The 14,070-nt window shown below is 49.8% G+C and overlaps 7 protein-coding genes across 7 annotated transcripts in view; 4 read left to right on the plus strand and 3 right to left on the minus strand.

Annotated features, from left to right (window-relative positions):
* The window catches only part of UREG_06604 (uncharacterized protein), a gene marked incomplete at both ends in the record, with an annotated part of 3,550 nt that extends 1,562 nt beyond the window's left edge, over window positions 1–1,988 (plus strand). The window contains 2 exons of the mRNA XM_002583591.1: window positions 41–1,007; window positions 1,042–1,988. Coding sequence (XP_002583637.1) covers window positions 41–1,007; window positions 1,042–1,988 — 1,914 coding nt within the window. The remainder of the gene's footprint in view (window positions 1–40; window positions 1,008–1,041) is intronic.
* A 644-nt stretch (window positions 1,989–2,632) lies between these two features.
* UREG_06605 (uncharacterized protein) lies at window positions 2,633–3,976 on the minus strand (the record flags this gene model as incomplete). The annotated part of the gene is made up of 4 exons (XM_002583592.1): window positions 2,633–2,865; window positions 2,959–3,249; window positions 3,492–3,598; window positions 3,738–3,976. The coding sequence occupies 4 exons, from the start codon at window positions 3,974–3,976 to the stop codon at window positions 2,633–2,635; spliced, it is 870 nt and encodes a 289-aa protein (XP_002583638.1).
* Window positions 3,977–4,488: 512 nt separating this feature from the next.
* Window positions 4,489–5,938, plus strand: UREG_06606 (uncharacterized protein; the record flags this gene model as incomplete). The annotated part of the gene is made up of 7 exons (XM_002583593.1): window positions 4,489–4,526; window positions 4,584–4,653; window positions 4,746–4,814; window positions 4,880–5,096; window positions 5,154–5,299; window positions 5,358–5,670; window positions 5,745–5,938. The coding sequence occupies 7 exons, from the start codon at window positions 4,489–4,491 to the stop codon at window positions 5,936–5,938; spliced, it is 1,047 nt and encodes a 348-aa protein (XP_002583639.1).
* Window positions 5,939–6,545: 607 nt separating this feature from the next.
* UREG_06607 (uncharacterized protein) lies at window positions 6,546–7,262 on the plus strand (the record flags this gene model as incomplete). The annotated part of the gene is made up of 2 exons (XM_002583594.1): window positions 6,546–6,736; window positions 6,824–7,262. The coding sequence occupies 2 exons, from the start codon at window positions 6,546–6,548 to the stop codon at window positions 7,260–7,262; spliced, it is 630 nt and encodes a 209-aa protein (XP_002583640.1).
* Window positions 7,263–8,241: 979 nt separating this feature from the next.
* UREG_06608 (uncharacterized protein) lies at window positions 8,242–9,514 on the minus strand (the record flags this gene model as incomplete). The annotated part of the gene is made up of 2 exons (XM_002583595.1): window positions 8,242–9,206; window positions 9,259–9,514. The coding sequence occupies 2 exons, from the start codon at window positions 9,512–9,514 to the stop codon at window positions 8,242–8,244; spliced, it is 1,221 nt and encodes a 406-aa protein (XP_002583641.1).
* A 1,198-nt stretch (window positions 9,515–10,712) lies between these two features.
* UREG_06609 (uncharacterized protein) lies at window positions 10,713–10,910 on the minus strand (the record flags this gene model as incomplete). The annotated part of the gene is made up of 1 exon (XM_002583596.1): window positions 10,713–10,910. The coding sequence occupies one exon, from the start codon at window positions 10,908–10,910 to the stop codon at window positions 10,713–10,715; it is 198 nt and encodes a 65-aa protein (XP_002583642.1).
* A 591-nt stretch (window positions 10,911–11,501) lies between these two features.
* UREG_06610 (uncharacterized protein) lies at window positions 11,502–13,814 on the plus strand (the record flags this gene model as incomplete). Its single annotated transcript, XM_002583597.1, has 4 exons — window positions 11,502–11,532; window positions 11,730–12,062; window positions 12,277–12,767; window positions 12,822–13,814. The coding sequence occupies 4 exons, from the start codon at window positions 11,502–11,504 to the stop codon at window positions 13,812–13,814; spliced, it is 1,848 nt and encodes a 615-aa protein (XP_002583643.1).
* Window positions 13,815–14,070: the final 256 nt, after the last annotated feature.

Raw genomic sequence — 14,070 nt, forward strand, 5'->3', positions numbered from 1 at the left:
CCATATATCTGTTCCTTCGACCGATGATCGATATGGACAGGGCGCCCGTGTGGACGGGACGTCCTCTCCAGGACGAGGTCATACTGCACCTTCAAACAAGGCGCATGATCTGATTGACCGTCGTTCTGTGATAATGAAGAGGACTATTGGCCTCCTATCTAACTTACCTGGTGAATGTCATCGCTCACTAGTATCGTGGTTTTCGAGGCTTCCCGAAAGCCAGTTTCGCCGGCTTGTTGATTTGGTTGGCAGCTTCGTCACACATCGACTTAATAGGGCTCAGAAGCGGCGACCTAGTAAGTCAGCTAGACTTGAGGACAATCTGGGAGAATTTGTCCCTACTTTCTCCGGGCCTAACACTACGACACCGGCGCAGCTGCACTCGGCATTGCAGCGGGACAACATCTCCAAGTCACCAAATCCCGAGTACAAAAATCTGAGTTATAGTGATGATTGGCAAATAAAAGCGGCCGCTCGTGTAATGGCTCTGTTATTCCGCGCAAATTATGCCAGCCACGGCCGGAGAATGGAGCATCCAATGTTGCATGGACCACATGACATTCACGACCGTCTACATATGATCCCCATAAATGCTTTCTACAGCACATTGCTTGATTACTCCGATCTAATTACGGATTTCGAGGCCTGGGAATCTCGAAGTGGAAAGTTCACATTTTGCCAATACTCCTTTTTCCTTAGCATTTGGGCGAAAATACGGATTCTGGAGCACGACGCCCGTCGTCAGATGGAGGCTAAAGCACGCGAAGCATTCTTTGACAGCATTTTAGGGCGTAGGGGAACTAGCCAGTACCTCGTACTTAAAGTCCGGAGAGAATGTTTAGTCGAAGATAGCCTTCGTGGAGTCAGCGAGGTTGTTGGATCTGGGCAGGAAGAAATTAAAAAAGGTCTTCGCATTGAGTTCGTTGGTGAAGAGGGTGTTGATGCTGGCGGTCTGCGCAAGGAGTGGTTCTTGTTGTTGGTGAGAGAGGTGTTTGACCCTTTGAATGGTATGTTTCTCGTCCCATTGTAGTCTTCGTCTAGGTTCTGACATGATCGCTCGCATCGCAGGTCTATTTTTGTACGATGAAGATTCCGGTTATTGCTACTTCAATCCGTATTGTTTCGAGTCTTCGGAGCAGTTCTTCCTAGTTGGTCTTGTATTTGGCCTTGCGATTTACAATTCTACCATCCTCGATGTCGCATTACCACCGTTTGCTTTTCGAAAATTACTGGCCTCTGCAAGGCCAAATAATATTCCAACGCTATCAACTCCCTGTCAACCCTTTAGGTGTACATTGGATGACCTGGCAGAATATCGCCCAACGCTCGCCAGAGGCTTACGACAGCTCCTCGAATTCGACGGCGACGTTGAAACCACTTTTTGTCAGGACTTTGTGATCAACGTGGAGCGGTATGGTGAAACCATGGAGGTCGCCCTCTGCCCTGGAGGAGAAAAACGACCCGTGACAAATTCTAATCGTCGAGAATTCGTTGATCTTTACGTCAAATATATGCTCGATGGAGCGGTCTCGAGACAGTTTGAACCTTTTAAACGAGGATTCTTCACAGTGTGCGGTGGGAATGCTCTTCACCTCTTTAGACCTGAAGAGATTGAGCTTCTAGTACGTGGCTCGGATGAAGCGCTCGATATCCCTTCTTTGCGTGCTGTGGCCGTGTACGAGCACTGGCCGGCAGCCAACCCCGAGCGGGAACCGGTTGTGAATTGGTTCTGGGACTTTTTTGCTCGAGTTTCCCCTCGGGATCAGCGCAAAATATTGAGTTTTATTACTGGCAGTGATCGAATTCCGGCGATGGGTGCAACAAATCTGGTAATTCGCCTGCTTTGCCTAGGTCAAGACTCAGAGAGGTTCCCAATAGCGAGAACCTGCTTCAACATGCTATCTCTGTATCGATATCAAACGCGCGAGAAGTTTGAGTCGAAGTTATGGCGAGCTGTGGTTGAAAGTGAGGGCTTTGGGTTGAAATAAAGTCCCATCTTTCGACGCATAGCCTTGAGAAGAAGGCTACATATCAGCCGGCCTTTCACCTTTTGGTTGTTGGCAGCGTTTCACAGTTATTTTCCGAGTATCGTTTTGCACTGCATATAGGAAGAGAAACAAGGGCGCATGTTCAATTCAACTAGAGCAATTGGCTTGTCTTGGAGTATTTCAGAGGGTACCGGTTCACTGTTTGTTTCTTTTCTTTTCATTCAAATTTTGGATTCTAGCGACGATAAAGCATTGATAGGCCGCAGATGACGAATACAGTGTTTACAGATTGAGCAATAATATGCTGTTCGTTTTGGGGAAACAGGAGCTCTGGGCCGTCTAGTCGGCTTTTCTACCAACATTCAAAGTGGTTCGTTTTCAAAACAACATTAACATCAGTGACTCGTTCGCTGCATCTCAACGAGCAGGGCAAATGCTACCTCCCTGTTGAGATCCCAACCCAACCAATTTGCATGGCGTAGCGATGGCTTGCTGATCCACGTCGCCTCTGGACATGGGTATGGCTATCGATACAAAAAAATTTGAATCACGCGGTTTCACTGCCACTTGGTTTCCAAATTAAACGGGCTGGAGAGGAGGTCCTGGCTTGATGTTCGGCAACGTTTTTTGGAGGGAACAGCCTATTAGGCTATTCCCCAGCTTCTCGCTTGGACGGCTGAATCTGGACGGCTAGTCCGACTCCCAAGTGCCAGCGTCTGGGGGTTCCAGACCTTCACAACGAGTGTCTGAGTTCGAAGTTTCCCCGGAGTCCCGACCCGGGAGCTAGCTGGAACAGCTCTGCTGCTCTGGTGATCCAGGAGTCCGATTAGGCTATTGTGATTGAGGCTTGGTGCTGGGATCTCAGCGCTTAACCTTGCTGAAACCGAAGGTCATGTGGCAACGAAAAAAAAAAAAGAAAAAAATTAAAAACTTCAGGAACATGAAAACTTTCTTTTTTCATCCTCTCGACCGTCCTCAGTCCTGCGACACCGGACGGCGAGATAAGAATTAATAATATGGTCGTCTCCCCCTTTTTCTCCACCAGGAGCTCCAAAATTAGTAACCTGGATGGAGGGTCCCGGCGGAGCTGGCGGAGAAATCAACAGGAACTGGTCAGAGTTAGAAGCTTGGATAGGGAGCTTTGTTGTTGTTGTTGTTGACTTGAACGCTCTGCCGGATGATCTATGTTGCTCGGAACCGCGGAGGTTGCGATGATCAGATTTCACCAAGACTCGATGGATGATCGATATCGGCACAAACCCTGCAATCTGGACTTAAAGTGTTCAAAGAATTGAAGCGGTGAACCGGCTCAGAAATACGGAGGAGTCAGTGATTCACCGGGAGTGTCAAGGACACTTTTACCTGAGAAGCACTCTTTAACTCTGGCGTGGAGGATCGCGGCGGCCAAAGGCGGGTTGTCCATTGACGCTACGGCGCCGTATCGCTAAGCAAAAGAGCTCTTTCATCCCACGCCGTGTCGTTTTTTCCAATCACTTGACACACGAGTCCGGGCCATTGGGCAATTTCTCATCGTTGCATAATGGAGAGCATGGGGAAGAGCTGAGAGGACAGGTGGCAAGGAGTGGCCGCGGCGACCTCTCTCGCAACGGCTGAACAAGAATTAAGCAATCCTGTGTAAAAAAGGCATTGAGCAATAAGCTGCGGCCTTTTCATCAGACGGTGAAAGAACAAGCTAATAGTGCAACCTGGCAAGAGAGTTTTCTTTTTTGTTCTCGGCCGCCACCTTACTCATCATCATCAAGATCTGACAATCGTTTTCCTTTCAACTCGATCACTGGCAAGCTTGTCGATTCGAAGACGGGATCTATCCCACATCGAGCAGCTGAATGATATTTCAACGCCTCTTGGTTGGCCGGGATGAGATCATCTGGGCAAATTTGCACCGAGGCTTTTTGTAACGGTGCGAGGGTGGTAAAGCTCGCCTCGCAGGCAAGCTTCCCAGAAAATTCTAGATTTGCAGGAACCATGGGCACCGCTGGATCCCCACGATGGGATCAAAGGCCAAACCCCTGGGGGGGCAAACCGTCGTTTTCTACGTGTTGGGCGTAGGGCCATAGGCCGGGGAAGCAATATTTTTGGGTCGTTATGGGGAAGATTGTAAAACTTCCTCTCCACAAAAGTGGGCATCTCGTAAGTAGCTCAGTCCACGATCTCCAATTTTTAGATTTTTCTGTCAGGAGTGTCCGGTCACGCCTTCACCGGCTGAAGCTGTTTGGGTTTGGGTATTCCCGTGTATATATATTCCAACCTGCCCCCAGAGCTGGTGCGAGATTCCTGTTGTCTCTGAACATAATCAACCCCATTTGCCCATACCACCCGAGATCACCTTCAGTCAATTGCATATTGAACTGTGAGTCAAGGCTATATCACCTCTGCCAGAGGAGTTTTTCACATGTTTGACCAGCATGCTGACCATGCAAGCTCTGCAGTGCTGTAAATAGTCAGTTAACGGAAAAAGAATCCATTCAATCTCGCCAAAATGACTTCCGCACTCCCCAAGACTATGAAGGCCCTCCAGTATGATACACTTTTCGACTGTGCGTTATGAGAGTCATTGCTGAGTCTTTCCAACAGATATTCCAAGCCGGAGGAATATGCCCTTGTCAACATCCCATTGCCACAGCTCCGCGAGAATGATGTATTGGTATGGGCCCACGATCTTGCAATTTTTCGACCCTTGAGCTGTTGCAAGCGACGAGTACGGACGACAATTAAACTGACTTGCCTCCAATATAGATCAAAGTCAAAGCCTGCGGTGTTTGCGGTACTGACTTGCATATCCACGAAGGCGAATTCCTTGCCAAGGTAAATAATCTCCTTTGGTGAGAGCCTGCGAGAATAACGGGAACTAATGGCCATGGAATTTCTAGTTCCCTCTTGTTCCTGGTCATGAAACTGTTGGCGTTGTTGCTGCCACTGGACCAAAAGTCAAGGGCTTTACAGTCGGTGACAGAGTAGTTGCTGATAATTCCGAGCTCTGCGGAGAATGCTTCTACTGCCGAAGAGGCGACGAATTGCTCTGTGAGCATTTCGAGGCCCACGGTGTCACCATGAATGGTGGCTTTGCTGAGTACTGCGCCTATCCAGGTAAGATTTATAGCAACCGGTTCTGAGGGTGTCACCAAATCTAATGTTTCTTTCTAGCTGGCCGTGTTTTCAAGATCCAGAACCTTTCAGATGTCGATGCCACTCTTTTGGAGCCCGCTTCTTGCGCTGCTCACGGTCTGGACAAGATCTCCCCTAAGATGGGATCCACAGTCCTCATGTTTGGTGCCGGCCCAACTGGTCTCGTAAGCTGATTCCATTGCGACCAAGTCCATATTGTTTCACACACTGACGTCAACGCAGGTTCTTGCTCAAATGCTCCGCCTCAACGGTGGCTGCAGAGTTGTCATTGCCGCTCCTGAAGGTCTGAAGATGGATCTCGCCAAATCTCTTGATGCCGCCGATGAATACATTCCTCTCTCCCGAAAAGACCCCAGCGCTCAATTCGAAGCGCTCAAGGCTGCCAACCCATACGGTTTCGACATCGTCGTCGAGGCCACCGGTAGCGTGAAGATCTTGGAGGATGCCATCAACTATGTCCGTCGCGGCGGCAAGTTGGTCGTCTATGGTGTTTATGCCAACAAGGACAGAGTCACGTGGCCACCGTCGAAGATCTGTAAGTCCTGCGATCACTCAACGCCATGTGCTGGTGTAGGAGCGTTTTCACTTGCTAACATGTTTTGCTTGTAGTCGGCGACGAGATCACCATCCTTGGCAGCTTCAGCGAGACCTACAAGTTCCCCGCTGCCATCGATTACCTCGACTCTGGCAAGGTCAGAGTCAACGGAATCGTCAACAAAACCTTCAAACTTGAGCAGTGGGCCGAATGCCTGGAGTCGATGAGAAACAAGTCGGCTATCAAGGCTGCTATCACCTTTGACTAGAGGCCATATTGTAGGCTTGTCAAGGCGTTTTTTATGATGTTTCCAGTGAATACCTGTATAGAATTGTTAGATTGTTAGCGCTCCATGCATTGCTTGATATGCTTTGCATCAATATTGATGAATATTGAATCTGCCTTTCTGGGCCCTACATGCGTGTTCTCGTAAGGCTCATATTGAATCGCCGGACAGACTGTAGGAGTTTGATAGCTCAAGTTGATCAGCTTCTGAGGGCCGCTTGCTGGAGCGAACGTATTCAGCCGACTGACTAACTAGTTAATGCATGGCTTGGCATGTTTGCTTCGAGACAGCCTGTTTGCCTTGTTTGAACCTCGTCAGCTTGCTGCAGCAGTGCAACGGAGACAAGAGCATCTTCAGACGTCCAGTACTCTGTGAATACCAGCCAACAATGGTCAAGCCCCTAACTTTCAAAGGCGACAAGAAGCCCAAAAAGCGAAAGCGTCGCGACGACGAAGACCAATCCCCCGCTGGCAATCAACCCGCCGCTCAATCGGAAAATACAAGCTCGGCCGTGGCCAAACTGACGGACGAGCAAGATGAACAAAGCTGGGTCTCTGCGGATGTCCCGACTGATATTTCAGGTCCTGTTATGATTGTCCTACCGTCGACGCCACCGACCTGTATTGCGTGCGATGTCAATGGCAAAGTGTTTGCAAGCGACATCGAGAATACCGTGGACGGAGACCCGCGGACGGCAGAGCCGCACGATGTGAGGCAGGTCTGGGTGGCGACGAAGGTTGCTGGGTCTGAGGGTGTCAATTTCAAAGGCCACCATGGCAGGTTGGTGGTTACTACGCTTCTTCGCGTGACAAAAAGAGAAATACCGATTTTCGAGACTATGGACTGCTAACGGAAGTGGATGGACAGATATCTAAGCTGCGATAAATACGGCATTTTGAGAGCGACGTCGCCTGCCGTATCCGGATTTGAATCTTTCGTCCCCGTTCCCTCACCAGAGTCGCCCGGGATGCTCTCTTTCCAAATATGCGGCGGCGACATGGAAGCGTTTCTCTCCATCAAGGAGGACCCCTCCTCTACTGTGGAAATCCGTGGCGACGCCGAAAAAGCCTCATCCAGTACGGCTTTCCGTGTTCGCATGCAGGCGCGGTTCAAACCGAAACTGAAAGCCTCTAGGGCGAGCAAGGCGCTTGAAAAGGTCACTCGCAAAGAGCTAGAAGCAGCGGTGGGCAGGAGGCTGGAAGATCATGAAGTGAAACGGCTCAAGAAGGCTAGGAGAGAAGGGAACTATCATGAGGAAATTCTGGATGTGAGAGTCAAGGGGAAGCATGATAAGTTTGCATCGTGAGGGGCCCCGGTTTTTCACAGAGAAGACGCGAAGTTGGAGAGAAGCGGGGGAAGTGGAGTTTTCACTCTGATTCGAAAACAGACCCCGTCTTCTAGGGAAGGTTTTTCCCATATATCCCGGTTTCTAAATAAGGAATTGCGGCCAGATAGTATGGTTCTGCGCGAACTTTTTCAGAGAGGACCAACGGGACGTCCCGTTGATGTGGCTGGGCTGCTGTCTCGGCCCTTCAAGGGATTTTACGGCATGATTAAAACCTTGTTCGGCGTTTCAGACGGATAGTTCGCAGCAGCAGCTCAGATTCTCGACCTAGGCGCTAAAGCCGAGCTTTGCGTTTATGACAAGATGGAGTCCCAGGTCGGGCTCCAAGCCTCCAACTGGTCCACCCAGTCGAGGGATTCTTTAACCTTTCCTGGACAGTAGCGTTCAGTGTGGTCTATGAATCTGGGACTTTTAGGCGAGACCGCACATGGCCTGCTATGCGCTTAAGCTCTATGCAAACCCAAACTAGAGAAGAGCCTATCATATATGTATGTATGTAGTATGTACATGCACACTGCCGTATTTACAGAAGTAGTAATCCAGTCTATGCCCATTCAATTTATGCTCTCCGATATTAGATGCAAATATATACCAGAATTTGAAGAAATGCAAAAAGATTATGCCAGTAGTCATTGCCAAACAAATACCAAAAACGAAAACGAGGCCATGGATTTTAAAGCGTGGACCCGGTTTGACAACGAAGAAATCAAAAAGGGTATCAAAGATCATAAGTCAAAAGTCATATGTATGTTATTCCTCGCGAACAAAACCGCTCGGAAACTAGAATGTGGTAGATATGTACTTATTAGGCAGGGAATGTCTAGCATTCCGTTGGCGAGACTTTATGCGAAATCGCAAATACCAGATTGTGCTGGCTATCGTAGCGTGGGAAAAAAGGTATGAATGATTTTGAGCCCTAAATCCCATTAGCAAAAACCCACTAGAGAATCGGAATGTTGCTTCGTGAATCTAAGTCTTTCTTACATGCTGGTCTTGCTGCATCGCGTTCTCTCTCCTCGTCCTCAGCCATACGCCTATTACCCAACATTGCTACAGCTCTTCGTCGCATCTCCTCGCGACGGCCAGGTAAGTCAGTCGCTCCATTAGTCGGTGGGGGAGGTGGCGATGGCGGAGGGGGAGAAGGGGTCTGTGCCATGGCGTACGACTGTTGAGTAGTTCCAACCGGAGACCGCGAAAACCCTAATCGACCCGCAAGACGATCGAAGCGACTTTGCCTGGGGGCCATTGGAGAGTCACCTATAATCATGGTCGCCCCTCGCATTGGTCGTCGCTGTCCGGATCTTCTGGCATAGCGTTCCTGACGAACCATGGCATCCGTGACCAAGTCGGGGCAGTAGCCGGAAGGGAACACCGTCTTTTTGCAAACAGGACACAAGCTGCTATTCTGGAGAAGGAAAGCATCAATACATTCTGGATGGAAGAAGTGCTGACACGGAAGCTCCCTGATAACAGATTGCCCTGGCAAGAAGTCGTCCAAGCAGATGGGGCAAGTTGTTTGTGAGAATATTGACTTTAGGCGCTCGTAGGTCTGAGGGCTGCTAGACGGGATATCCTCGGAGTCAGCTGATGTAGACGGAGCGGTAGGACTGCTAGTGGGTTTGGATTCGACTTGTGCATGGGTGGGAGTGGGTGCAGCGGGTTGGCCGTCTTTATCGTATGTGTAGAGAGGCATTTTATCTAGAACGTGTTGCGGTACTCTCAATCTCTTAATTCCGAGCACTTCCAGATCCACTTCCCCTGCAATGATTCTTTCTCGGAGGGACACACGGCGGCCCCTTTGAACTAGCTTCATGATAATGGAGGAGCTGGCGACGATGAGTACCAATGCTGCGAGGATTATTAAGAGAAAGACCCAAAGACCAGGAAAAGAGCTGCCTTCATTTTCTATTACTCATTAGCCCGGTAGCACCAATAGATTAACACTGGCAAACCATACCCAAGGCAATCAGACCGTATGCTCTGGCGGTTGCGTTTTCATACTGCATCGTCAAATACGGCCCTTGGGGCGCGTCACTCAGATTTCCAGAGTAAAGCGATAGCTGTTCCATCAAACTGGTCCCGAATGCGCCGGGGATGGCATAAGCAGGGAACTTATGCTCAGACTTCCACTGGTCATTGTCACCCAGATCCCATTCCGGCGCATCTGCAGGAGGTGGTCTAGCACGCGAGTTACCGGGGCGGTAAAAGAGCATTGCCGTGACACTATCTTGGTTTGCTTGTGAGAGGAAGCGAGCCGTGCACGCTTTAGACACCCATGGGGCAACCGCAATCAAAGCACAGTTTTCTGCAGGGACATCGGTTACTCGAGTAACGTTGGACGGGATCAAAGATGCAGTTTCGTCGACGCAAATATCATCCACGGGGAGTTGCGGGACATAAAGGAGTCCGACGATTCCGTCGCCAGGGGGGACATGCTTGCTTGAGAGAGTTTGGATATTGGCACCGACATCAAGGTTAAAACCTTCTCTACTCTGCCGCAAAAAGTATATAAATTGTCAGCTACCGTGTCGAGGAGGTGGCAGTTCTTGTCTTGTGGAAAATAAAGTAGATATTCACCCTCAAGTTTTGGATATTGCATTCATTTTCCGGTCCATACAACAGCAGAGCATTAGCCCTGAAGGCGGTGGCGGCTATATGGTACAAGCACGCACTGTGAGTACAACTATGGCTCGGCCCAGAATCATCCTTCCCGAGTTAGAACACAAACGTACCCATAGAGACCAATATCACACTCAATCAACGCCAAAGAGGATTGAGTCTCTGTGCACGAGCGAGCCTTGGGTGATTCTCCTCACTCAGGCGCGTTGCCCGCCTGACGGTTGCTCCGGATAGGCGCGGGAGACTTCACAGGAACAACGTCATGAGGGACGCGTACTGCGTTGGGAGACAGTGGTACTTGTCGGATAGAACAGAGAGTGAGGGCGCATACTAAGGAGAAACAAAACAGTTTTTCTTCGAAAAACCGTGCGAGTGAGCAAGATGAAGAAGAATGAAGCAGACTGAAGAATGCCGAAAAAGCAAAACGGCGCCTTGGGTCGAGGTGATCGGCAGCCGTCTTGAAGGTTAAAGTAAAGCGGGGAAAGCCATTCTTCACCGTAACCTAAACCACACCCGACTTTGAACATTTACGTGATGGGGATGAAGACTTGCTGCTCACCGGGTTAGTTTTTCAATGCGGCCGCCAGGTCGTTTGAGGCTTTTCAAGATAACGAGCTGAATTCGAGGCAATCGGGATGGCCAGCGGGCGGAAGAAGAGCAGCGCTACACCTGTGTTGCACTTGGCTCCTTCAAGTCCACTTGTCCCTGTCTCGCTGACAGTTTCGGGCTGCAACCTTTTCTTCGACAAATGTCAAGGCGAGACGGGCTCAAACGCTCGGCCCCTCATTTCGATTAGTCGACCCCAGCATTCAGCCACAGATACCGTTGGATGCTCGACAGGAGTCGCACAAGAATGGAAAGCTGAGAGTCTTTTTCAAGCGTCGCTGCTTGCTCGATCTCCAGGATCTCGTTGGACGCGTAAGATGGCCTGTTGCTGTAGCATTGGCTAGTGGCTGTGGCATCCAGGATCGGCTCTGAACGGATAGCCATTTCTTCACTGTCAACAACGCTGAGTCAAAACTCAAACTGGCAAAAGGAAAGAAACCCCGATTTGAGGCTGGGCAGGGAGCCCTTCATCAGACATCCTTCCAGCTTCGCATCCACGAAAACAGATGCCTTGGTGCTGGTTGCTTGAGCTTCTGTCAGGCTGTTCGTTCAACAAAAGCAGTCAAAATCAATCAAAAATCGAGAACGAAAATATCCGGAACACTGCTTATGTAATAGTCCTGATGCATCCCGAATCACCTAGTCCTAATATCGCCTAGTGCAACTGATCCAACGATACGCTAAGCGCACAGACCACTGGCTTACATAATATCACGTGGCCCGTCATGACTTCAGCGACAGCAACGCGCGCCGAATCACCCGACCGGCGCAAACGTGGCTTCTCGAGGGCCGATATAACATTGGGATTGGCGCTGGCAGGCTCATGAAACGGGAATAATTGGAAGTCGTTTGCCGTCGTGGCCAGCGCTATTTCGCGCTCTACAGCCCCCGTTGGTTCAGTCGTCTGATCGTTCCAGCCCGCGCAGCTTCACCGACCATATCCCTATTCCTGAGCGCACGATAAAGGTGTTCACAATGCCCCCTCTCTCCAGTGCCAAAAGTAAAGGTAAGGCCCGTGAACCGAGAGGCTCGCGAAGTCGCAATATCACTCCTGAGCTCTGCTTTGAGCGCTGGCACCGCCTCCGGAGCTGCTTTTTCTCCTCGGGTATCTTGACAATGATGTCTCGAAGCTTGTCGTCTCAGTTACTCGTTTCATACTCCGATATACTTGGTGAACTAGGGTGGACTCAAGTCAAATTCCAGACTCGAAGGCTTTGGAGAGCCTTGTTGAGCAGCTCAAAGCGCTCAGCGACGTGGCGGAAGCGAGAGGCGATGCCTGTAATGCTGGAATGCGGGAGCTGTCCCAGAGGAAGAAGGAACTGTTTGAATATCAAAGGGAGCGTGAACAGATAGGACATAGTTCAGAGAAGCTGAAAACTAAAAGAGAAGCTGACGTGGATGATGACGAGAGCCGTGCTTCAAAGGGAGCAAAGCTGAAGAAACGAAGGGATAAAGGAACTTCAAAGGATGAACGACCTCTTGCAGTTGGAGCACACGGTGTGGCACGGCAAGATGCCTTTGAACTGAGAACCGACGGTAAGTTTCTCCTTTATGGAGCCCCCGGCCGGGTTCTTCCTGTTCTACCGCATCCTCTCACCATCAATGGATTGTTTACATCACGTGTGCTTGATCTATCCCCCTAATCGTACATTTGACGCATTTATGTCCTTTCTACTGGTTGGATATTGCCCAAAACCAAACATATTATCTCGGTTATTATGGTTTGTTGATAAGCTGACCCTTTTTGAAGCTCACCTAAAGCGAAGCAGCAAAGACGCGGCAGGGGGCTCGTCGTCTCCAAGCAAGAAAGTTAAGAATCCACCATCTGCGGCCTCTTCTCTCTCGCCTCCTTCAATGACCTCCCCCAAGCCCAGCGAACAGACATCAAGGCCTGGATCCGCAGGATCTGCAGGAAGCAATGACTCTCATCAGCCAGAGCCTGCTCCCGCTATACCTCATTACCAGGTATTCGGGCCGGACCCATTAAGATTCGATGACCCCACGATTTACCACATTCGGGAGGTTACTCCTGGAATGACGGATGATGCTAAAAAGGAGATTTACTGCGTGGCAGGGTTTCCGCAAAGCGATTTGAGCCATATGATGGCAGGAACTATCCCAGATAAGGATTTCAGCAACGCGAAGCCTACTAATCAAGTCAGCGCCAATACCTTTGCAACATACATTGAGCCATACGTCCGGCCCTTGACTGAGGAGGATATTGCATTTCTCAAAGAAAAGGTACAGAATTCCCTCGTAAACTGATGCCTTTTTAACTTACAAAGTATCAAATAGGGCGACCGTGTTACTCCTTTCCTCATTCCCCGTCGTGGCAAGAAGCACTACTCTGAAATATGGGCTGACGAAGACGGTTCAATAACCATTGAAGCTTCTCATCAAGAGCGCGAAAAATTACCATTGAATCAAGGCCGTGGTAGCATTGAACAGATTAGCGATGATACCGCAGAGTCCGACCAAGTCTCGGCGCCACCGTTGATTAGTCGCCTTTATTCGTTGCTTCGCTTTGAACATCGCACTCTACCAGAAGAGAATACTGCGACACAGCCCGCAAATCATGATGAAACAGCTCCTAACGGGAATCCGAGCAATGACATGGTTATGGATATAGATCAGCCCAATGGAGAGCCTGAAAATAAACCGTTGAACTCTGCAACGGCTTTTCCAGATGCATCTCCGAACGGGTTTAAAGTCCCAGCGGCTAAGCTTGATCATTCTCAACTCGATGAGCGCCTCAAAGCTGAATTACGCTATATTGGGTTTTTGGGTCCCGATGAAAACCCAGACTATGATGCTCATTACGACGATGATGTCGCTGAGCGCCTTCGGTTTCTTCAAAGCGAGTTGAAAAAACAAATGATTGTAAATGGCGCACGCAAAACCCGTCTCCTTGAAATCGCCCGCGAGCGCCTAGCGTATCAAGAGTACACCACTATCCATGATGACCTTGACTCCCAAGTACAGCAAGCTTACCTTAAGCGGACTCGCACACTTGGTAAAAGCAAAAAGGGATCACAGGCTAAACACCGTCCCGGCGGCGCGGGCGGAGGCAGCCACCCTGTCAATGGACCTGGCGTCGGCCGACCTGGAATCGGCGACTTGGCTCGTACGCTCATGGACCGTCGAAAGCGGTGGGCGGATTGTATTGGGCCGGTCTTCAAAGATTGTAAGACCACTGTTCCTGGAAAAGACGAGTCGGTCTGGGATCCCATGATTATGGCGGAATTTGAAAAGGCAGAAATCGAGGGATGGGACGAAGAGCAAGAATGAGGATGATTTTTTTCTTTTTCGTTGTGCATACTTTTTGGCGGAGGATTCTTCGGTTTTTTCGACTGGTCTTGGGTGTCCATGAGGGTGGAGTTTTGTGTTTGTGTCTGATGTACGAGCTGCGAGCTTACGCCTTTCACCCACGGTTTATGGGGATCGCGAGATGGGCGTTTAGGAATCACTGGGAGATACCCGGTCGGCTTTTTCGGGTGCGGTGGGTTACGGGGCTCCTCTATATAACGGTTTCCCGTAAAGAGGA

This window comes from Uncinocarpus reesii, genomic scaffold, assembly GCF_000003515.1.
Source record: "Uncinocarpus reesii 1704 scaffold_4 genomic scaffold, whole genome shotgun sequence".
In the NCBI taxonomy this organism is placed as follows: domain Eukaryota; kingdom Fungi; phylum Ascomycota; class Eurotiomycetes; order Onygenales; family Onygenaceae; genus Uncinocarpus; species Uncinocarpus reesii.